This window comes from Thamnophis elegans, chromosome 7 (genome assembly GCF_009769535.1).
Source record: "Thamnophis elegans isolate rThaEle1 chromosome 7, rThaEle1.pri, whole genome shotgun sequence".
NCBI classification, from domain to species: domain Eukaryota; kingdom Metazoa; phylum Chordata; class Lepidosauria; order Squamata; family Colubridae; genus Thamnophis; species Thamnophis elegans.
The window spans coordinates 40,185,237-40,210,711 of NC_045547.1; the positions used below are offsets into that span (position 1 = coordinate 40,185,237).

Here is a 25,475-nt window from a genome sequence, read left to right on the forward strand (position 1 = left end):
GTTTATAACTACCATTCCTTTCTTGCAATTGCTCAGAGACACTAAGGAAGCACACACAGTATTATCTAGCATATTATGGGTGTCAAACTCACCCTGTCACATTGCCATCACATGATGTATTGTGGCCTATGTGTGACGTATCCAGCCCGTGGGCTGCCACTTTGACACTCCCTGGTCTAGCACAACCGATATGGTTAGAAAGGCAGGAATATGAAGATGGCAAGCCCTATGAAAGATGAAAGAAAAAAGAAAATGAATGAATAGAAGGAAGGGTAGGGTAGGTAAAAAAAAGTAACAATATAACAAAGACAAGAATAAACAAAGAAGTAATTTCCAACCTTCATCACAACAAGCATAAACAAATTTAGTAACCTTTAAGGTTACAAATAATTATCTCTTCACCCCATTTAAGCCATCACTTGTTTTGGACAAATCCATAAAGCATCATCTTTTCAGTCCTAATATCAGCAGAAAGTCCATAAAAGGATGCCAAAAGCATATCTTGTTTTAATCTTGATCAAATAACCAAGTTTTATATTCCTTTTGTCTAATAGTCTTAATCTTTAGTTCATTCAAATGTTGTCATAGGATCTCACCACCCTTCATTTCTTCTGGGGTTTCTTTATTACTGATTGCCCATAGGTTGGAATCTTGTTAAATTAAAGCACACTATGCATAACTAATAGATACACCTTGAAAAAAGTTAGGGAGGGTACACCCCAAGCCTCTTTCTGTATATCAAAGTTTCCTGTATTATTTTCCTCTTTGTTCCTTGGGAAAGAACATGTCCTCCTGCGATTTTGCATCACATTCCGCCACAGGTTTTAACAAACTGCTTTTGTAAATATGGGTTATTATTTGTATTTCCCCTTTGAATTTTAATAGCCAATTTCTTTGGTAAATCTAGTGAAACAATCTTTACCAAGTCTTTTCTTGGTCCGTCAGTTGTAAATCTATTTTCAATACCATATCTACATCAATTTGTTCTACATCTATTATTTCTTCAATGACATCTTTTGAATTAAGTCTGTTCATGGAAGCGGACATTATTACTGATATTGGTGAGATTGTGGCTATTAATTTTTGACTCCATTTTTCAAAAATCTCCTTTGGTATTTTCATTGTTATAGCATTGTGGATTTTATAGATTTGAATATTTTTTCCTCTACCTGAAATCTTTAGTCCCCTCTATTTCCAGTTTTTAAATATGAAATTGCTTATCTTTGTATAGAACTGTATAAAATAGATAAATAAAATATGTATATAAGGCAGATATACAGTATTCCTATGACACACTATTTATTTGTAAAAGTTTCAATATTCCAAGTTTATCTGGACCCTTTAGTTCATTTATAACCTTCTAAGTTATATTTGCCAAATCTTATTTAGCTTTTTGCTGTTTATTTAATATTCTTTAGGTTCTTAAGTTTATAGTTTTTATTTTGTTTTTGTTTTCTTTTGTTCAGCACTAAGGATAAACTCCCTGATAAAGACTTTTCAAACTGGTCCTTTCAAAGATTTCTGATAGTTTTAAAATAGTTAACTGGCAGTTTCCAAAAATGGGTGGTATTTTGTTCCAATTGTATTTTATCCAATTCCATTTTAAATTGTTTTTATTAGTTTTTAGTAATAATTTGTCTCTGGAACTCTGCACTTTGATATGGCCCAAGGGCTAATCAATAAAATAAACTAACAAAGTAAACTCCAAAAATAATTAGAAAGTGAGATTTGCAATCTTGGTGTACTTTATTTTTTTTTGCTGTGGTTTGAGCAAGATGGTCAATTCCTTTGTATATCCATGCTCAAACTCACAAAAGGCCATTGTCCTTATGAGTAGCAGCCGCACAGAGCACATATTCTCTTCATATCTGAAAAGGTTGCAAGGAACCTTATAGATTCCTTGGCCTTTACCATAGTTGTCAGTCCTTGTATTACTATCTTCAGTTTGCCATACCTTCCTTGGAAGTCCCAACTCTCTCTCTTTCTCCCTCTCCCCCTCCTTCCTTCCCTCCCCCTCTCTCTCCATTTGTTTTTAAACTTTTTTACCCATGTCTCTTTTATATGGTTGTATAATTTTTATTTGTAAACTATTCAGTTGCCTAGGTGAGTTGCATGGTGCATAAATAATAAATAATAAAATATATTGTTGGAGTCAATTCCTATGACTTAATATATAATCCTAGATTTACCAACTGAGATAAAGATGTTTATAAATAGTTGTTCTAAGACCATAGATTACATATTAATTATTTCCAGTATAGATGGGCTCTCTTGATTGTTTTGAACATAGGATAATTTCCTGGTTTATATAAGTAAGATTACAAAGGTAAAGACTAGGGTATGATACAGCAGTAAAAAAGAAATAAAGTAGAAAAATACTGATAAATGCTTCAGGAATATAAAATTGATTATCTTTTGGGGAGGGGTTTAGCAATCAGAAACAGATTTATCCCAGTACTTATGGAAGATGTGAAAATGCAGCATTCAGATTGGATTACAAGAAAGCAAAAATTGTTATCTGAAATGGGAAAAGAGTGCTGTCATTCTGGGACGCAGTGATAACATTATTTAAAGAATCAGAAGCCTGTGCTTTCGATTGCTATCCTTGGTTATCTTTTTGAACATCCACTTTAAACCATTCAAAAGAAATTCGCAATCACAGGGAAGACATTTTCCATCAGTAGTTTTCACTGTGAAAATTTAAAAGCCAGTACTCCCCCAGACAAGCACAATCCCAAGCACACTGTAGATGACTTCACAAATGGGAACGAGATGTTTGCAACCAAATTGCCAAGCAAGGAGCTCAAACCAACAACATAATGTTCAAGGTTTCTTGGTTGTGGTAGTTAATCAAAAAAAATCATACCCAATTCCTCAATTTTCCTCTGAAATCATATCATCATGTTGATAATTCTGTTATTCTCACCACTTCTAAATTTGGAGGATGAGGAGATGATTTTGTGCTTGGTCCTAGATGGCTAAATAAATTTTCTACTTATTTCCTTACTTTTAAATACAATATCTATGGCATGCTACTTTATAGCAATAAAGTATCTCATCTTGTTTTTAATGATGTTTAGTGTATCTTCTTCTTATTATCCACAATGGAACTTCTGGTTACTACTTAATTTTATTCATTTCCCTTGAGTGAAAATTGTATAGTAGCTGAGCTTACTTGACAATATATAAATTAATTTGTAGATTCTCTGGGCTTTCTGTTGATATTTTTGCAGAAGTAACAAAATCAGAATGCCAAACTATAATAAATTGATAGGCTAAGGTTTACTCAGACTTTACACCATTGTTCTCTTCCCTGCTTTCTAAAATTGGATGGATATGATTGGAGAAAGATCTTGCATAATGATGATATCTGATTATTGATTGCTTTGCTTGATTCAAATCCAGTATTTTCCTATACTAAATCAACTCTTTAGTTCTACAGGTATTAGAATGGATTTTGTGTTTTTTTTGAGAAGTATTAATTCTTCTGGCTTTTTTCTGTTTTTCTGATCTTCTGTTTGACTGTTATTTTAAAGAGTTGTTTCAGTAGTTTTATAACCTGAGAAATTATTTAAAATATTTAAGTAGAGGAAATGTTATGTAGCCAAATTTTCAAATCTCTCTTTTTTCTATATCCAGGGATCAAAGTGCAGGTTCCGTCACTGTGAAAAAGCCATTGGCAGTGATATTGTGTGCTCATTATGGAGAGAGGGAAAATGTTCCCATCAACTTTGCAAATTTAGACATATGGAAATACAGGTAGAAATAACAAGCTTTTAAAAGGTCTCTCTTGAACTAGAACTATTATAAGAATTCACCACTGGTTTCTAACCTCTGCTATCATTACTGAAAATATGTCATATTAGTTTCACATCTCTTCTATTTTCTTCCATTGAAATCTCTTCTATTGGGCTATGACATCTTAGTTTCACATTTAAGAAGTACGGTGTTCTTCTGACATCCAGTCACATTGAAGTTTCATCAGCTAAAGATTTGCACTGATTCACACTTTATGCTAAGTTTAGAAAACCAACCAAAAACATTGAATTTTAAGTAACTCTCCATCTGTACTTTAATTGAGTTTTCTGTTCCCATAATCTTTCTTCTCAAAATGATAGTAGAAGATAATTGAACTCACAATTATGATTGTAAGTTGTTATGGTGGTTAAGCAGGTCACCACATGTCCTCATCAAAATTGATTACCCTTTTTGCCTCAGCCATTAAGTGAATGTGATGGTGTCATGATCATTAAGTGAACTCATTGATGGCAATGGAAAAGTTTTTGATGGAAATTGGAAGTAAACTTCAGTTTCCAACAAAAATGTTGTGAATCATATGACCATGGGATGCTCCCCAGAGCCATAAATGCAGGCCATTTGCCAAATGCCCAAAATTCAGTCATGTGACTGCAGGGGGAAGCCATTGTAACTTTGAACTGAGATCATCAAGTAGCTTTGGGGTGTGTCACTGTGGCTTCAAATTGAAGCTGAGATTAAAGTGATGCCAAGAAACAAAATGAACTATCTTATATCAAATTTAATGTCAAATTGTTCTTTAACTTCTGTAGATTCTGGCTTATACTCACTGTGATTCCAAGGATATTAGGAAAAATAGTTTCTTTCCAAATGCTTTCTATAGTTGTGATGCAAATATATTATGGGAGAGGAATAGGCAGTAGTATTGTTTTCCTATTTTAAAATGTTCATCAATACGGCCAATGCTATAAAAAGAAGGTTCTATAGCAGTTGTCACTGTTTGGACGTAGACTGTGAAGTGAAACATTTTTGGATGAAATTTTAATATGCAATTTAGTGTGAAAGATAAAATAGGCCTTCCCCACAGGGAAGACTCTTTGTGCAGGACTATAGCACATATAATAAACAAGAATCCTATTTGGTGTTTGATATCAATTTGATGTCAATCAGATCTTTAATTTTAAAAGTAGCCCAAACAGTCTCAACAAGGTCACATAGTCAATAGCAGTGGGGTTTACTGCAAAGCCTTTACAGTAAAATGCAAAAGCCTTTTTTGAATGCTTTGTTCTATTGCTGTTCTTCATAGTTTAGATTATGAATTGCAGAATTTCATTCCTGACAATTTCTATTGGATCATTAAATATGGGACCACCCATGCTTTCTTCTATAGCAAAAATACAACAGCATCTCATGCTTCTGGGAAACACAGCCTTTAGGCTGTGTGAGGATCAGTTGTGTCTTCCATCACAGGAAACCTCGTAATATCAATGGACTTTTTCTGCCCCCTAGTAATGGTGAGTATCTTTTCCATATTCTAGTAACTGAAATAAAGTCAATTACATATGTTTCACTTCTGTTATCATTGATGAGCAACATCATACTATAAATTAGTTTTAGGTATTGAGTCAAAGTTCTTATTCCTAATCTGATTAGAATGGGGCCAATCTATGTTTTCAAGGCTGTGTTCACAGCAGATTATTATAATTAATAATTTATCAAGTGCAATTGTAAAATTAGTTTGATTTCTATTTCCCGTATATCTGTTAAGAATTTTGGAGATAACAATATTAAACCTGCCTGCTTGCCTGCCTGCGTCAATCTAATCTTGGTAGAGCAGTTCAGAATTGCTTTTGTGATCTGCCCCCTTCTGGTAGACAAGAAATAATATAATGGACTAACTAAATGACCAAAGCAAGATAGTTCTGATGTCCACCAGTACTGATTGGGTTCCTATCAGTTTTCTGCTTTGCTGCCTCTTTTGACATTGGCATTTTTGTTGTTCTGCACCGTGTTTTATAAGAAAAGTGATTTTGCTTGTACTGATGGAAATGGGTAGCAATGCTTTGATCAGTAGCTAATGGATATTTTAATGTTGTCCGGCAGTGAAATTGTTTCAAGGATCATTGCTACTTCCTCCCTCCAGGGGAACAAAGTTAACAATAATATGGTCTTCATTTGGTTCTTCTGATATGTTTTGGCATTGACATCTACCTCCACATATAGTGTTGAGCCCTGGACTGTGTTTCCATGGGATGCTTGTTTTCTGATCAGGAAGGGCATCAAGATAGTCTGTTTTTTGTTTGTTTTAACTCCAGACAGAAGCTCCTCCAAGAAAAATTCTCCTGGGTATCTTCTCAATTGCCACAGGTTTCTGCTGATTGATGAATGAAATTAGGTGAGGGCTACAGCTTGATAAACCCTTGAATTCAATAGTTAGAAGCAGGGATGGGATTCAGCCGGTTTGGGCAAACTAGATGCTAATTTTACATCTGTTTTGCTGAACCAGTAGTTGCAAGGACTGCCTGGCCCCGCTCACCTGCCACAGGAGTCTCCACGCAGCCTCTTTTAAATGCCAGGTAAGTGCAAGCCCTGTGGTGAAAAACAAGCCTCCTGGAAGTTCCGGAAGTCCGGAAACGGGCCTGAGGCTTGAGTAGGCCACACCCACCATGGCCACACCCACTGAGCAATCAGGCAGGAAACCGGTTTGCTAAAATTTTTGGATCCCACCCCTGGTTAAAATAGACTACATGATAAATGGTACAACTGCAGCTCACATTCATCAAGCAAAGTTGAGTTGCCTTGATTGAATGGGGATTTTGTGCGTCTTACTCTCTAAACTTGGACAACTTTATAAGGCTTCAAATTCCTCTGAAATCTCTGGAATTTCTACAAAGTTATGTTTAGTTCCAGGAGACACTTTACTTTCTTTTAACATTTGACACTCTCTGGTGAGTGTACTTGATGTAATTTACATAGTCCTTTTATACGAAGGAGTTATGTTTGGGAGTTTTGATATAGTTGCCTATTTATAATAAAGAGTGAATACTAATTGACTTCACTGTCATTTTGTTGCTTCTACTGATATTTTAAGATCAGTGCTTCTCAAATCTGAATAAATTACCCAAAGTGAGTAAAAGTGTTTTTTCTTTGGGTAACGACACCCACAAACCCCTTACCCATCACAACAGAGACATATAATTGATGTAAAAATAGTAATGCATGTTAAAATATATTTGAAAATCTTTAAAGTATTCCTATCAAGAGGGAAATCAATGAAATTACCAGTTGCAATTTCTTCAAATGACATAAATATTGTTCAATGGGCACTGTTTGTATAAAGAAGGTAGTTTAAAGTAGTTAGTTTATGATGATTTGTTCTGTGACTTTTTGAAGTTATAACAGTACTAAAGGAAGGAATTACGATAGGTCTTCAAAGTTCAATAAGACTTTCTGATAAGCGATTTTGAGTAATGAAGGAAAAAAGTTTGAGAAGCACTTCTTCGATTCATACCCATCATCCAGGATCCTAGGATGCTTCAACTAATTCTGCCAGCTCTGGTACAGTTCTCCAAACTTTTATGGAGAAAAACAGTTTTTGTATTCCAAGAAGAAGATATTCTTGTTGAATTAGGTTGTCTAGAACAGTACTTTTATATTCTGTAATGCCTGCCTAAAATAAGTATTGCAAATACATTAAGTATTCAGCACTCTTTCCTGGATAATATTCAGAGAAAGTGGAGATGAGAGGCAATATGAATAACTGATATACTGCATAATGCAGGAACCTCTTGTTTGCCTTTTTAAAAAATGGTTTAAATGTTTATAAAATGGTTAAAAGATAAATGGTGCATTTTACGGCAATACTAAAAGTATGGTTCCAATATAATGTTATTTTCTGTATGGAAAAATACATGTGGAAAATGTTGTGCAATTTAATATTACAAGAAAGATCTACATATGGAATATGGAATATGGAATATGGAATATGGAATATGGAATATGGAATATGGAATATGGAATATGGAATATGGAATATGGAATATGGAATATGGAATATGGAATATATATATATATATATATATATATATATATATATATATATATATATATATATATATACCTCTTCTGAAAATTGCATGAGAGGATTTTTTTTTACTGTTATTCTCAATGGAATCCATGTGAATTGTGTTTTAGAAAGAAAAGTTATTTCCTCCATACTAGCTTTAGCTAGATAAGAAAATGATGGAGAAGAAAATGCCTAAATAAAGCACATTAAGATTACAATAAAGGTAAAAAGATTTAGGATTTAGGTTGTAGGAGGTTAAGGAAAGGAAAACTTTGATGCATATATTAATTGTGTGCAAACATTTCAGGAAACTGATTGCAAAAAGTGCCATATTTACTTGATGAGAAGAGTCTCATGTTTTGATTAGGGAGATGGGGGTCACATGACCTTCCCTGGGAATAAGAGTTCCCTTCTAAGGATTTACTTGCAGGTTAATAAGAATATGGGACTTTACATCTGGTGTAATTCTTTCCCTTTGCTGTCCTTTTTTGCCTTCTTTCTGCCTCATTTCCACACAGTTTACTTCCCTCCTTTAGTTTACTTCCCATCTTTATTTCCCACTAGATCAGAAGTGTCAAACTCAATTTCATTGAGGGCTGCATCAGGGTTGTGTTTGACCTTGGGAGGGGGGGCAGAATGGGTGTGGTCAGGATGGGCGTGGCCAGCTGGACATCACTTGTGTGATCAAATGCCACTTTTGCCAGTAGTTTGTTTTGCTAGCAGTCTGCCAGCAAAAATGGAGCCCAGGAGGGCTGCGCACCTTTACTGTTTCCAGGGTGGCTCTGTGGATCAGATCTAAGGACCCCACTGGCCAGATCCGGCCCATGGGCCTTGAGTTTGACATCCTTGCACTAGATGTAGACCTTGACTTACAACCATTCATTTAGTGACTGTTTCATTCTACAATAGCACTGAAAAAATTGACTTATAAGTTTGTCACAGTTACAACCATTGCAGCATCTCCATGGTCATGTAATAAGAATGTGAAGCTTGGCAACAGGTTCATATTTATGATGGTTGCAGTGGCCGACATATGACCATGTGATCACCTTTTGCGACAAAATCAAAATCTATGAAGAAGTCAGATTCACTTAACAACTATGTACTAACTTAACAACTGCAGTGCATCGCTTAATAACTATGGCAAGAAAGGTTAGCAACAAAAATCTTGGGCTCAATTGTGATTATAAATCAAGGACAATCTGTACTCCTTTCTCTCATACCACCTACATCTTGGTTCTTTTGTCCTCATCATCTTCCATATGTTTCTTTCTTTGTTTTGCCTCTTCTCAAAAGAAGAAATTTAGGTTGTTGATTCTATGGGTGATCATGTTTAGTCTATGTAAAAAGAGGCTTACACGAAGGTGGGAAATCAATTAATTTTGAAGGAATACTTTATGCAATATCTTTTAATTATTGGTGGGGTTTTTTTGTTCTAGCTGTGCTCTTTTTTTTGCTACAGGATGGTTTTTTTACAGAGATCTTTTTCTGCTACTCTTGTTTTAACGAATTCTATGCTTTCCTTTTTTTCTTTTTGGCTCTGGTAGTTTACTTGTGAACCACCAAGTATCATTGGGAGTCCAGCTGCTTACAAATTTAATAAATAAATAATTGAGATGTTAAAGTTGTAAGATTTATGGAATGACCTATAATATTAGAGGACGTTAGGATGATGACGATAAAGTAACTTTGTGACCAATGTCTGCAGCATCTCTCTCTCTCTCTCTTTCTCTCAGTTACATGTAGGTTATTAAAGTCAGTTTATTTTATTTACTTAATTTGTATAGTTGCCCATCTCAACTCTGGGCAGGCATGCCTTGTCCTACACAATTAGTATATATTGTCCTTTGCCTGTCCTTCCTTTCTTTCTTTCTTTCTTTCTTTCTTTCTTTCTTTCTTTCTTTCTTTCTTTCCTTCCTTCCTTCCTTCCTTCCTTCCTTTCTTCCTTCCTTCCTTCCTTCCTTCCTTCCTTCCTTTTCCTTTTCGCTTCCCTCCTCACAGAGTGAATAGATTGCCTAAACAAGCAATCTCTTCTTCACATGCTTTTCTCCACACTACAGTGTATCCCTAAAAGTGCTAACCACAAGTTAACAAGCTTAGCTCTGTGGCCTTAATAAGTTGATTAGAACCCTCAGGCTGGCTGGCACTGTTGCCTGACAATGAAAAGACCTAAAGGCTGTTGTTTGCCTCCTAAGCAGCTCACAGCTTATATCCATAAGTGGGCTAAGCAAACAATGCATTCCTTTTCATATATATTCCACACTGTGTGCCTGTTTAGGTAAAGGTAAACGTTCCCCTCACACATATGTGCTAGTCATTCCTGACTCTAGGGGGCAGTCCTCACCTCCGTTTGAAAGCTGAAGAGCAGCGCTGTCCGAAGACATCTCCGTGGTCATGTGGCTGCCATGACTAAACATCCAAGGTGCACAGAACACTGTTACCTTCACACCAAAGGTGGTCCCTGTTTTTTCTACTTGCATTTTTTTAATGTGCTTTCTTTTGAACTGCTAGGTTGGCAGAAGCTGGGGCAAGTAATAGGAGCTCACTCCATTATGCAGCGCTAGGGATTCAAACTGCCGAACTGCTGACCTTTCTGATCAACAAGCTCAACCACTAAGCCTCTTACAATTCCTTCCTCTCCAATGAATGTATTTTTTTAACTGCTTCTTGCTAATTATCCCAGCATTGGGCTGAATGTCCCAATAGACGACGGATTGGGGAATAAAATTTTCCCTTCGTCTTGAGTCTTGGAAATCTTCTCTAATAATAACAACTCACTCAGTTGTTTGGGAGTATATTCTTCTGATACTGTAAAGCAAAGGAAAGTCAGTGTAAAATAATAAACACAATTACAGTCACATGATTTATACTTAGTGATTGCTTCTCTTAACAATTGAATTGCTGGAACCAATTGTGGTTGCTGAACAAGGACTACCCATACAATTCATGTAATTATATTTTATGCTACCACAATCATTTATTCTGAAGCAGTTAGAATAATATGTATTAACTGTCTGGAATACTTAATGAACCAAGGCTGAAATCCTACTTGTACTTAACAAAGTTATTCCAATTGAACATGTAAGAATGTTATCTTATGTCATTGTGAATAGTATTGCATACTATTACGTTAATTGATTGGTTTTTGGTTAATGGTTCAGGTGATACCGTATATACTCGAGTATAGGCCGACCCGAATATAAGCCGAGGCACCTAATTTTACCACAAAAAACTGGAAAAGTTATTGACTCGAGTATAAGCCTAGGGTGGGAAATGCAGCAGCTACCGGTAAATTTCAAAAATAAAAATAGATACCAATAATGTTTTTGAATATTTATTTCAAAGAAAAACAGTAAACTAGCGGTGTATTCAATGAAATACTTCACTCACCTCATGATGCTGATGTCCCGCTGTGATGATGATGTCCCGTGCAGCCGCGGGAGCGATGTCCCGCCTCCTATGACACACGGCACAGTGATTCCTATCATTGGATCACTGTACCAGAGGAGGTGGGACATCGCTATGTGGCTGCTTGCCATAACAAGGAGGAGGTGGGACATCGTTGCAGAGCGGCAGGAGGGGGAGGAAGGGGAATCGTAAGACAGCCCTGCATTACATTAGAACGTGAGGAGGGGGGATGGTGCGGTGCGCGCTGCGCGGCAAACTGACACAGAGGGAGGGGAAACTCACGGGCACTGGGCCATTCACGAGTGTCACCCAGTGGCATGGCCCCGCCCCTTTTTCTCCTCCATTTCGGGCAATTTTTTCACTGACTCGAGTATAAGCCGAGGCGGCTTTTTTCAGCCCAAAAAGTGGGCTGAAAAACTAGGCTTATACTCGAGTATATACAGTAATATGCATTCTAAATATAATTATTAAACTTTGTTTTGGCTTTTATGAGTGAGTTAAGTCTGTTAAACTCTTCAAAGTCTCAATTCCAAAGTTTTATACTGAATTTAAAGTTATTTCCAATAGATTCCACATTGCAAGGGGAAGTTCAGGAAGGAATTTTGCATGCTGCTCAAAATCAAGATTCCACAAAAGGTCAGGAGAATACATTAAGGCCTATTCATCCCCCACTTATTATTACTATCAATCTTGAGGAGGAAGAAGAGGAAGAACAAGAAGAAAAATGTAAATATTTTTTTCAAACATTCATGTTTGTCTGCATACTGTCTTTTAGAAAGAGATGAAGATTACCGTAAATCCCAACATGAATATTCTTGCCTTTCTTCTTCTTACCTTACCTACTATATATGTCTAAAATATTGCCTACTGTTAAATTTGGAGACATACCTAGTTAAAAAAGGAGATGAATGTTCTTCTTTAGAAAGTCGATAAATGGGTTTAGAATGCCTGCTTCATCTGTAAATCCAGCCTTTGAGAAATAAAACCATATTTTATATGGTTTATACCATATGTATGTATGTATGTATGTATGTATGTATGTATGTATGTATGTATGTATGTATGTATTTCATGCAGAATACAATATGGTTTCGGAAATGCTTTCCAATCCTTTAAAAGGAGAAACAATATTAGAAAAGAAGAGGGAAGATAACTAAGAATGGAGCTTAGAATGAAACATTCTGAAAAGACTCCCCAAATGCTCTCCGAAGGCTTGCGAACTCCGCATAGGCGTCAGGAGGGACATCCAGCCAGTAAATGCTCAGTTCCATTCAGTCACCTTGACTCCAATGCAAAGGACCACAGGGTCATTAAAAGAAAAAAAATGCTTTATATTTTGTCCATAGTCCCAGGAAAATTTATCCTTTTTTTATTTTGAACTTTCTTTTGTCATCTTGTCCCATTAATCCAAATTTGGCTCCGTTTTACTAGCTTTCATAGACTTATTCAATTGATGGACAGAGTCTGAAGACCTTTTACATATTTTCTCTCCAACACTGTTGAGCTGGAAAGACTAAGAAGGAAGGGAAAGCATATAAAGTATAGATTCTGGCTTTCTAAGTTCTTCTCAGCAATAGCCATTAAAAAGATCTCGATGTTTTCCCATGTAACAAAATAACATGGTGCATGCATGTGCTTCAGTGGTGGGTTGCAAGCGATACGCCCCAGTACGGGCGTACCAGAGCCTGCCTGGAGCACCAGGTACCGCTTTGGTACAGTGCTCCAGAGGGCCCACCCACCTGCGCTCCTTACCTGTCTTTAAAGTCTTCAGCGCTTCCGCGCATGGCGTAGACAGCGCCTGCATGATGCTCTGCTGAGCAGCTGGAGCATTGTGGAGGCTAGTGGAGGCGTCGCTGGACGATAAGTTGGAGTTTGGAGTTTATTCGATTTGTAGGCCGCCCTATTCCCCGAAGGGACTCAGGGCGGCTGAACAAAAGCCAAGGGAGGGGAAATTACAAACAGTAAGACAAAAACAATCAGACAATATGAACAATTTAAAAGCACAACAGACACAGCAAATTCGAGTGGTGGGGGAAACTCAACCCCAGGCTTTCTGGGACAGCCAGGTCTTCACGGCCGTCCGGAACGCCCGAAGGGTGGTGGAGAGGATCCGAATCTCCATGGGGAGCTCGTTCCAAAGGGCCGGGGCAGCCACAGAGAAGGCCCTCCTCCGAGTAGTCGCCAGCCGACATTGGCCGGCAGATGGAATACGGAGGAGGCCTAATCTGTGGGATCGAATGGGTCTGTGGGAGGTAATCGGCAGAAGGCGGTCTCTCAAGTACCCAGGTCCAATACCATGTAGGGCTTTATAAGTAATAACTAGCACCCTGAAGCGTATCCGGAGACCAATAGGTAGCCAGTGCAGCTCGCGGAGGATAGGTGTAACGTGGGTGTACCGGGGTGCACCCACAATCGCTCGCGCGGCTGCATTCTGGACCAGCTGAAGTCTCCGAACACTCTTTTTTTTAAAAGTAATCTTTATTAGTTATACATTTTTTAAGAGTAAAACATACAAATACAAATACAATTTTAAACATACAACCCCCCCTCCCCTCCCCCGCGGTGACAGCATTCACAGCCCAACTTTTTTTTCCTTTCTCATTGTTAGGTCTCTAAGCCACATCTTCTCATTACAAAATTCAGGGATCTATTACAATACCCATGTTCACTATTAACTTTCCCTGTTTTAAGTCCCTGCTGTTCTCCTTGTCGCCCACATATACCATAAGTTCCAGCTAAGGTAATGTTCTGTTTCTCCTTTGTCCCTCAGCCAACCCATCATTCTGTCCATTTCTGCACATTCATAGATCTTTGATCTTCCGACGGTATGGTAGTGTATTTCCAAAATTGTGCATGTTATTCTTGCGGCCACAATTATATGTAGGCTCAAATGCCATATTGAATTGCTCATGTTTTCTGGTTTAATGCTTAGTCGAAGGTTCTCGGGTCTCCATTCCATGCTTGCCCCGGTAACCTCTTTTAGCCATTTTTTAATCCTTCTCCAGTATTTCGTGGCCTCAGTACAGGACCACCAAATATGGTAGAATGTGCCATCCTTTCTTCCACATTTCCAACACAGTGGAGATAACCCAGGAAACATTTTGGCTAACCTCGTTGGGGGGAAGTGCCACCTATAAACCATCTTGTATATGTTTTCTTTGAATGCTGTAGATATTGTAAGTTTAATGGTCTTACTCCATAGATCCCACCATTTGCCCATTTCAATCTCATAGCCAAAGTTTCTCTCCCATGCTATTAGAAGGCTTTTATCCATCTCTTCATTAGCATCTTGGCAGGTCAAAAATTGATAAATCTTCGATAACATTTTCTTGTCTCCGCCAAACAAAATCTTATCTAGCCCCTGAGGGTTTGGGTAGATCCCAAACCGTACCTTATCGCTTTTAAACCTGTTTCTAACCTGTAAATATTCCCACCATTCCAGATTCCTGCCCTGCTGCTCTAATTCCATCTTTGTTTTCATGTTGCCATCTTCTGTCATGATGTCTTTATATGTTATGTTTCTTGTCCAATTAAATACACTGGGATGCGTTAAGGCCTCTAACGGTGCCAACCAGCACGGAACCCTAAGATAGTATTTTTTCCTCATCTTTTCCCAGACCCCCATCAAAATCTTCAGAATATAATGTCCCATGAAGTACCTATGAAGTACCTATGGGGGGTGTCTCTTTCTTGTCAGAGGGAGGCATGCCATCCCTGAGGGAGGTCATGTCCCTCTATAGCCAATAGGCGCCTTCTACTCAACATCACCCAATCCTTCACCCATGTCATAATTGCTGCATTATAATATGCTTCCCAGTTGGGTACTCCGAAGCCTCCCAGTTCTCTATGTTTTTGCAATATTTGGGCTTTAATTCATGCTTTCTTGCCTTGCCATATAAATCGAGCCACTATTGTCTCCAAAGATTTAAAAAAATTTTTGTCCAATTTAGTTGGTGCCGTTTGAAACAGAAACAAAAATTTTGGTAATACATATGTCTTAACTGTCGCAATCCTGCCCATCAAAGACAGTTGTTTACCACTCCAATTAGTCATATCTTTAGATACCTGCTGTAGCAATTTCATATAGTTATCTACCTTGATAGAGGAACATCTCTCCGTGAGCCAAATTTCCAAGTATTGTATTTTATGGGCCATGTTAATCCCTAACAGGCTTTGTACTTCCCTTTTCTGGTTCAGAGTCATATTCTTAATTAACAGTTTTGTCTTCTCTTTGTTTATACGTAGCCCCGCTATCCTACCGTACTCCTCTATTTTACGTAAAAGTTGTATTCCAGAAGCCATAGGATCCTCCAGGATAAAAACAAGGTCATCGGCGAAAGCCTGGACCTTAAATTCCTGAGCTTTAGCTCTTAACCCTTTAATTTGTGTATCCCTCCTCACTATTCTAAGAAGGGGTTCTAATGTGAGGATAAACAGTAGGGGGGGATAATGGGCATCGTTGTCTTGTGCCTTTACCAATCTCAATATCACCCGCCTCTTCTCCATTTACCAATAATGTCGCGGTTTGTCGTACATAAATTGCCCGAATTGCATTTAAGAAGTTTTCTCCAAACTTCATATTTTCTAATTGTGACAACATAAACTTCCAATTTACCCGATCAAAAGCCTTTTGTGCGTCAAGAAACATAAAGGCCACTTGTTTATCCGGCCGAGCTTCATAATATTCTAAGGCATCCAAAATAATTCTAACATTATCTTTCAAATGCCTTGACGGCAGAAAGCCGTTCTGATCAGGGTGTATAAATTTATTAAGGAAGAATTTAAGTCTATCTGCCAGTATAGCTGCAAAGATTTTATAATCCACATTCAAAAGTGAAATGGGCCTATAGTTTTTAATTTGGGTACGGTCAGCTCCAGCTTTAGGCAAAAGGGTTATATAGGCCTCAGCCCATGATTTTGGTGCGATAGAATCATCTCTTTTCCTAAGATTTCCAAAAAAGATTTGTAGATTTCAACTGGCAAACCATCCATGCCAGGAGTTTTGTTGTTTTCCATTTTTTTGACTGCCTTTTCTAATTCATCTATTGTTATCTTTTGGTTCAGTACCCCTTTTGCTTCATTTGAGATCTTGGGTAGATTTGCATTATCTAAAAATTCCTTAATTTGGTCCTCAGAAATTTCTTCCCTAATATATAGTTGCTGAAAAAAACCTTGGATAATTTCCTGTTTCTCCCCCTTGGTTTCTACTAATTCCCCTTTACTATTCTGCAGTTGAGCTATACGTCTGCTCTCTCTTTCTTTCCGAAGTCTATAAGAGAGCCAACGACCCGGTTTGTTAGCATGCTCAAAAAAGTTTTGCTTAATCCCCCTAAGTTTCTGAGCAACATACTCCTGGTCTAGAAGAGAGATCCCGTGCTTAATTCTAGCCATTTCTTCTTTGCCCCATGTAGAGCGCATTGCAGTAGTCCAGTCTTGAGGTCACGAGGGCATGAGTGACTGTTGTAAGATCCTCCTGGTTCAGGTAGGGACGCAATTGGTGCACCAGGCGAACCTGGGCAAACGCCCCCTGGTCACAGCTGACAACTGATGATCTAAAGTCAGCTATGGGTCCAGGAGGACTCCCAAATTGCGCACCCTGTCTGAGAGATGGAATACTGAGCCAATTTGTGGGAGGAAAAAACACAAGCCACTCGGTCTTGTCAGGATTGAGAGCCAGTCTGTTCACCCCCATCCAGACCCTCACATCCTCCAGGCACTGGTACATCACGTCAACTTCTTCACTGAGTTGGCACGGGGTGGACAGATACAATTGAGTATCGTCCGCATATTGGTGGTATCCTATCCCGTGCCGTCGGATGATCTCTCCCAGCAGCTTCATGTAAATGTTGAACAGGAGGGGGAACAGGACCGACCCCTGAGGCACCCCATAATTAAGGGGCCTAGGGGTTGACCTCTGTCCTCCAACCAACACCAACTGCGACCTGCCCAAGAGGTAGGAGGAGAACCACCGAAAAACGGTGCCTCCCACCCCCACCTCTCGCAATCACCGCAGCAGGATACCATGGTCGATGGTATCGAAGGCCGCTGAGAGGTCCAGGAGAACCAGAACAGAGGCACGGCCCCCGTCTCTGGCTCTCCAGAGATCATCGGTCAGTGCAACCAAAGCAGTTTCCGTGCTGTAGCCAGGCCTGAAACCAGATTGGAAGGCGTCTAGATAATCGGTTTCCTCCAAGGACCAACGGAGCTGAGAGGCCACCACTTTCTCAACAACCTTCCCAACAAAGGGGAGGTTGGAGACTGGATGATAGTTATTTAAAATGGCTGGATCCAAGGACGGTCTCTTCAGTAGGGGTCTCACCATCGCCTCCTTTAAAGGGGGGAAAAGACCCTTCCCGGAGAGACGCGGTCACAATCGCCTGGATCCAGCCCCGTGTCACCTCCCTGCTGTTCGCGACCAGCCAGGAGGGACACGGGTCCAGTACACAAGTGGAGGCACTCACTGCTCCGATGGCCTTGTCCACTTCCTCAGGGTTAACAGACTGAAAATCAATCCAAAGATGGTGCTCAAGACCCTCCCTCAGTACCTCGGCTGCCTCTGCGCAATTGGAATCCAGGTTTGCCCGAAGCCGAGCCACTTTATCCACGAGGAATTGACCGAACTCCTCAGCCTTACCTTGCAAGGGAGTGCCCGTGTCCCTCCCTTTAAGGAGGGAATGGGCTATCCCAAACAAGGCGGCTGGGCGTGACTCAGCGGAAGCTATCAGAGCAGCAATATGAGTTCTTTTTGATGTCCAGATAGCCCAGAGGTAGGCTCTGATGCAAGATTTTAATGAGGCTCGGTCTGACACAGACTTACTGGCTCTCCAGCGGCACTCTAGGCGTCTCTTTTGGCGCTTCATCTCCTGGGGTTCCTCAGTAAACCAAGGAGCCCTCCTGGATCCACTGCTGCGGATCGGCCGTAGAGGCGCAATCCAGTTAAGGGCCCCTGCCGCCGCCAAGTTCCAAGCAGCGACAAGAGTCCCAACCGAATCACGGGCGAGAGTATCAGGTATAACACCAAGCGCCATCTGAAAGCCCATAGGGTCCATAAGGCACCTGGGGTGGAACCACCTAATCGGTTCCTCCTCCTTACAGTGGGGGATTGGCTTCCGAAAGTCGAGCCTCAGTAGGCAGTGGTCCGACAGGGGCAGGATCTCAATGCCCCTCAGACCAAGATTACAACTCCACTGCTCCGAGAGGAATATGAGGTCAAGTGTGTGACCCGCTGAGTGGGTCGGGTCCCGAATTACTTGGGTCAAGCCCATGGCTGTCATGGAAGCCATGAACTCTTGCGCCCCATCAGAATGCTCACCGAGCGAAGGCAAGTTGAAATCCCCCAGCACCATAAACCTGGGAAACTCAACTGCCAGCTCAGCTACTGACTCGAGGAGCTAGGGGAGGGCTGCTGCAACGCTGTTGGGAGGCAGATACGTTAGCAGCATACCCACTTGACCCCCAGGATCCAACCTCACCAGCAAGAACTCATACCCAACAAGCTCCGGAGCAGGGGTCCTACAAGGAACTAACGACTCTCGGATAACAACGGCCACTCCCCCACCCCTTCTCTGGGGTCGCGGATGGTGAAGCACCTGAAAGCCCTCTGGGAACATTTCGGTGAGGGGGACTCCTCCCTCTGGGCCCAGCCAGGTTTCAGTAATACATGCCAGGTCTGCCCCCTCGTCTAAAATTAAGAACCGGATGAGGGGAGCCTTGTGAACCACAGACCTGGCATTTAGCAACAGCAGCCTGAGACCAGGGCCCTGACTACTCGCGCCATCTGGCCTTGGAGTGGGACTAATAGGGCCGGAAGGAAGGATCTCTGTAACATAGCGAACCCTCCTTCCCTGGTAATGGCTTGCCCTAAAGTCCCTGCCATATTTGCCCCTCCCAGTTAGGACCATAATGCTCCGGCCCACTCCCGCGTCCATAGGGCCCCCACCCTCCCCTTCAGCGATCGACATCCCTGGCAAGCCCTTCGAACCATACATTCTAAGGCTGGGGGTTGAACCAGGCCCCCCTAACACTTCTGCAGAGCACTCAGTGTAGGAGGTACCTGGTTATGGTCCCAGCCCTCTCAGGCGTACACAATCATACAACAGACACTCCCCCACAAGAAGTTAAAAACACAAATACAACTATATAATAAAAAGTGGGCACATACATACAACACAGTCATACCCACAGTCATGCCCCAAGCACTCACCATACATTAAAAATGTACGGAGCATTGCGCAGGTGCGTTAGCAAGCAATAATATAAAAAAGGAGAGAGAGCTGCTCCATTCCTCTCTCTCCTCTATGTCCCGGAGAGACGTCCTCGGCCACCAGATGAAAAGTCAGTGGTGTATAAGTCGGCCGTACGTAGGCAAGGATAAAATGTAAAAGTCTAGTGTTCATAAGCGGCAACCGTTCAGTCTCACCCTTCCAAAGAAGGTCAGCGGGCCATGTGCCTAAGAGTCTCCTTCCTGAGGCTGAGTAAGGGCCCCAATCTGGGGGGCCAAAGTCTGAAACTGGCCTGAGCCACTCTAGTAGAGGAGGAGGAGAGTGCTGGTGTTTTCGAAACACAGTCCTCGCCTCTGCGGCCACCATCCTCTATCGCTCCCACTCCCACTCCCAACCCTACTCCTAACCTAATCACTAATCTAAACTAATCTAATGCTAACCTACACCCTACACCCTAATAACCCAACACCAACCTAATCTAATCCTACATTAGCCCAGCCCAGCCCTAACTCCACCTCAAGCCCCGACCCTGGCCCTACTTCCCACCACTATCAATCTCTTCCGCACCCCCGGGTGCAAACCAACCGCTGCCCTCGTAACTATTTCTAAATATCTAACTATAACTACTTATACCTATAACTAACTATATCTAACTATACCTATCTTACCTAAATCTATAACTAGCCAGAGCAACGGCAGGCAGCAGACGGGAGGGGAAGAGCAGATGTTACAGGCAGGACATCAGGCCCAGGCCAAGGCAGAGGGGAGTCAAAGCAGCTAGGGAGATGGCAAAGGCTTCCTAATGGCTGGGGTGGGAGGCAAGGAGCAATGTCTGGAGGAGGCTACGATGACATGGGCCTCGGAATCTGGGACGCAGGCTTATACTGCTCAGGGCGCCATCCTCTTCCTCACCCGGGCAACCACACCAGTCAGCTAAAAACGGCCAGGTCTTTTCCCAGGGGCCAGGAGCAAGGCAAGGCAACAGATAGCAAGGCGAGTAGAAATAGAACCGGGGGGGGGGGGCGTCTGGGGCGGCTATGGTGGTGGCAAACACAGCCAGCCGTCCGATCCGCCGCTCCACGATCTCAGTACTGCTGCCGACGACCCCCTTCTTCAAAGTTGAAATTAAATCCCTCAGGGCTCACTAGTCATTTGGTTCAATCAGGCTGATTGCATGCTTGTGCACTGTGTGCATCCATGTGGACGATGCCGGGCCCATTCCAACCGTACCGGTTGGAAAGGGATCCGGAACCCACCACGGATATCCTTTTGCTTCTGTTGTGCCTTTGTGTCAATGTGTGCCCTGGAAATCTTAGGGCCAGTTGCATACACTCTGTCTTGGGACTCAGAGAGAATAGGGCCGAGAATGATACAGTTAGTAACATTCCAGCAAATGTACATCTCCTCCTCCATAGGAGAAGATTTTTCTCACTTGAGAGATTTTTTTTTCTGGAATATTTTCCTTGTGGCTCTTTTTTTGAACTCATAAACTCAGTACTTGCCACACAGCAAAATGTCCTCTTTACATATTTTTTGATAAGGATATTTTGAGCCTCTTTATTTATTTTTTCTTATGCCCAATTGGCAATGAAAGAATGAAAGTGAGAAATAGGAGTTCTTTAGAAAAAAAATAATCTAGCTTTTCCTTTTAAACCTATTCAGTCAGTAAAAGAAAGATTTCCTTTCGTATTATAAATGTAAATGCAATTCAGATTTGCGTTATATGGCACAGGAAAAAGCCTGGAAAGAATTTTATTAGAAATAACTTTTTAAAATTGTTCCATACAGATGCATCTTATTTATTGTCAAAGACACCAGAAGATATAGAAGAAGAAAAGGCAATAAAGGAAATGTGCTATAAATCTGGTAAGAATCTTATTGTTATATCAACTAAGAACATTGGTGCATTTTTTAAGCTGATATAACAATAGCAATTTTTTTTTCTTTTTCTTTTGTCTTTTTGTGGATGAAACAGGAGAATATTATAGAATTCAGACTTCTCAGGAAAATAATTTAACAAAAAATTCTTCAGTGCTGGAGAATGAGCTCATTAAACCTATGGAAACATGCAGAGAATTACAAGAAGGCAAGGAATAGAACAGTTGAAGTTTTTAATTTTGGATCTTAAATGTTGTTTTATCTTTTTAAATATAAGAAATATGCACTGTTAAAAATCCACATTGACATATTGTTTAGAGGTAGATTCCAGGAAGAAGCCCAAGTTTAATCTCTGTACTTGCCAACTAAAAGTACCAATTAACAGATACCACAATGGGGAATTTGCCAGTTACCTGAGTAGAAACCTATCTTAAATATAAAACCTGCTGCTAGTCAGAGTTGAAGATATTAGGTTGTGCCAAGAGTGTAACTTATTTCAGCTTAAGGGCTGTAACAGGCTTTGCATACTATGTTATTTCAAAATAAGTGGATAATGCCCAACATGGGATGGTTTTCTTTAGAGGAGTGGGGGGAAGATTGGGGATTTGAAAGATGATTCAGAGCCTCCTGTCTATTAGGGTTGGGACCTTCTGATTATTGGGTTCTAGAACTCAGGAAAGGGCAGAGGTGGTATTCATCCAGTTCTGACCAGTTCTAGTGAACCGGTAGCGGAAAATTTGAGTAGTTCAGAGAACCGGCAAATACCACCTCTGACTGGCTCCATCCCCATCTATTCACTGCCTTCCGAGTTCCAGTTGATCAGGTGGGTCTTCTTCTGTTGCCCTGCACAGGAGAACGGAGCTGGAAAGCAGGTTAGTGGGGTGGGGAGGGAATGGAGATTTTACAGCATTCTTGCCCTAGAGTGGGGTGGAAATGGAGATTTTATAGTATCCTTGCCCTGGAGTGGGGTGTAAATGGAGATTTTGCAGTATTTCTGTCCCCTGGAGTAGGGAGGGAATGGGGATTTTGCAGTATCCTTCCCCTGCCATGCCTACCAAGCCATGCCCACCAAGCTACATATAACCAATAATATTTTTTTTTAATCCCACCACTGTGAAAGGGGATTTAATAATCAATGTTTTATTTTTCCAACTCTGAATTACATGAATAAATAATATCTGTATCTTTGTATGTAAAAAAGAAATACGGTATAGCCTTTTGGTTCTCCAGTTAAAGTATATTGAATACTTAGATGGATTGGTGGAAAGTTATACCGTGTTTCCCCGAAAATACAACCTGTCCCGAAACTAACGCCTTGCCATATTTATCGTGTGGGCAAAAATATAAGGCCACCCTCGAAACTAAACCCCCTGGACAACCCCCCCCCCTCCCGCCAGGCAGAGCACTACTCACCGACCTAGTGGTATCCCAAAGGTGTCAAGCCACGGAAGCCGGGGGGAAAGGCGCTAATGTTGCTTGGTGCCTTTGGGATACCGCTAGGTTGGGGAGTGGCATTCTGCCTGGCCGGAGGGGGGAGTTGCTATGTGGCTGCTCCCTAGTGAGCAGGCTCCTGAAGAGCAAGGCGAAGCCTCAGGAGAAAAGCAGCCATGAGGTAACCATGCTCACGAGCAGCCGTCTGGCAAATCCCCTCTCCAGCTGGGCAGAGCACCATTCACTGACGTAGGGGGTATCACTAGGGCACCAAGCCACATGGCGTTCTGCCTGCCCCCCAGCTCCCGCAGCCTGGCACATTCGGAATACCCCCTAGGTCAGTGTATGGAACTCTGCCCGGCTGGACAGGGGGGCTGTGCGAGCTCCTGTTCCACCCCCAGCCTCACCAAGTCCTTGCGCAGCTCTCCCAGGGCACTGCCGCTGGCTGCCCACCGCCGCCAGGCTTCGAGCATAACTTCCAAACTCCAAAACTCAGGGCAGAGTCTTCCAGCATCAGCTGCTCTAGGAGTGCTCTCTATGGTGGATCAGCTGCCGGACAGAGAGTCTTCCAGACAGAGAGTCTTCCAGCAGCCGGCCCACCATAGAGAGCCATTCCTAATACATGCAGTTTAATAACTTCACAGTTTTTCTCTCTTACCATTCTAGGTGATGGTGTTGCAGTTCCATCAAAGATTAACATTATAGAAAGGCAAACAAAAATAATAGCCTCAGTGGACAGTTGCTCTAAATCTGAACTTAGTGCCTTTGAAAATGGAGGTAATTATTTAAAATACATCTTCTACATTTAAATTCTTATAACTGGCAATAAAATAAGTGTGTACCAACCTGCATTCACACACACACACACACACACACACACACACACACACACACACTACTTAGTTTGCAGAAACCTTGCTCATTTTCCAATTTAATGAAGCAATGCCATCTGTCTTTATTTAATTTTATTTAAAGAAGCTTTGGGATTGTTTGCAAGCTACATTTACCTTCTCTTCTCAGACTGCAATTTTTGCATCCTTTCTCTATTGAAACCACCCACAATAGAGACAAAGAGGGAGTATGAGAGGGAGAGAGACTTGGGATTTGAATCAACATATTACAAAATCACCTGCATTGTTGTTCTTGAATAGAGATGCCGCAGGTTTCAGAACAAAAGAAAAGGATTCTCCATCAGAACAAGCAAGATAATATTGGGTGGCAGGTTGTGGGAAGCTGCTGAATAAGAGTGCTGGGGACTCTTGGTGTAACCATCTGTAAGAAAAAAAGGAATATGGAGGTGAACATTCAATTATTTCCAAGCAACTGAGTTCTCATGTGCTTTGTATAGAATCAGTAACTACAATACCGCAGCGTTATTTCCCAGACAAACAATACCATTCTTAAAGAAACTCTAGCCCCTTTGAGATGCAATGCCCCAAATTTCTTAATATGTGAGCATTCCTGATAAGCTTCGTATCACTTCTTGTTCTTGCTTTCGGCTGTCAACTCTTTGTAAACATTCACTGTAGTTATTTGTAAAGAGAAAGCTGCATAAAGTATACAGCTATATGTACATAGGCTTCCTTATAAGCCAAGTTCCTGCTTTAGTAGGGCAACTTTATGTTGTTATTCTTATTGTGATGATTAGATTTACATCATCCCTTTATTTCTGTATAACTCAAGTCAGTGTACATCATGGGAACATGTTCCCATGTATTACTTTACCTCTCCCTCAAAAAAACCTTGTGAGGTGGGTTATATCTTCTGTACAGGCCAGGGCTGTCAAATTTATGGCCTGCAGGCCAGATGTGACACCTGCTGGCCATACTCATGCCAGGTTTAGTGAAGGGGAAAAAAGTAATGTCACATGACATCGTCGTGACGCTGTGAATTTGACACCCCTGCTGTAGGCAATTCTTCTGAATATACAATTGCAGGAAAGAAGTAGCATGATTTGAGTTAGCATTTTAGGTGTGATATCAACTGACTACGGCTATTGATTGCAATATTTTCCAACCTCTTCCTTTCATGTTAGATGTGGCATGTGTTTATAGTTTGTTTGAAATAAGCAGAAGGTCTTTGAACAGAAACAATAAAACATCTCCTTACAGGTTTGCAATATCACTACAATGATTCAGGCACATGAAAGTGTTATTGTCATTGGCTTTACATAGGATCCATTGATGCTCATACCATGGATTTCATTTTGCTAGTTTAAACAACTTGTTTCATGTGCATATTTTACCATTCATTGCTTTTCCATTTAAAGGGAAAAAAGCAGACATCTAGAATACTATTTTTTAATTTCTTCCTTTTGTATGTTTCTTGTTATTGTTTCATTTTCTCTGATAATTCTGTGATATATCTGTTTCTCCGTAGGAGGTGATTGTTACTTGTCACAAAGAAATATATTTGTTGAAGGGATACAAAACAAAATGTTCAATGGAGAGAAACAATTTACCATGCTAAAGTGTTTAAATGTTAAAGGTATTCAGAACTCATGTCTCACCTTTCTTTTTCTCAATGGAAAAATAAATATATGTACTGTCTTAAAACATTCAGGCAAGGGATTTGGCTAGAATATACCCCAGAGAAATTGTTAATGTTAGGCGTCTTGCGCAAAAGGTTAGATCTCACTCAAAAGGGTGATTTGAGCCATGTATTTCTTATATGATGCCCTAATTGGGGAATTATCTTGATATATTCTTGTGTTA

General features: G+C 40.7%; 1 protein-coding gene across 4 annotated transcripts in view; it reads left to right on the top strand.

The window, feature by feature from the left end:
• The window catches only part of C7H12orf50 (chromosome 7 C12orf50 homolog), a 39,042-nt gene that overhangs the window by 5,085 nt on the left and 8,482 nt on the right, over nucleotides 1-25,475 (top strand). For 3 of the 4 annotated variants that reach the window (XM_032220595.1, XM_032220596.1, XM_032220597.1), the window contains exons 3-9: nucleotides 3,640-3,759; nucleotides 5,147-5,270; nucleotides 11,798-11,956; nucleotides 21,241-21,318; nucleotides 21,428-21,538; nucleotides 23,428-23,538; nucleotides 25,141-25,248. In XM_032220595.1, coding sequence (XP_032076486.1) covers nucleotides 3,640-3,759; nucleotides 5,147-5,270; nucleotides 11,798-11,956; nucleotides 21,241-21,318; nucleotides 21,428-21,538; nucleotides 23,428-23,538; nucleotides 25,141-25,248 — 811 coding nt within the window. The remainder of the gene's footprint in view (nucleotides 1-3,639; nucleotides 3,760-5,146; nucleotides 5,271-11,797; nucleotides 11,957-21,240; nucleotides 21,319-21,427; nucleotides 21,539-23,427; nucleotides 23,539-25,140; nucleotides 25,249-25,475) is intronic. The other variant, XM_032220598.1, reaches the window with a different exon arrangement.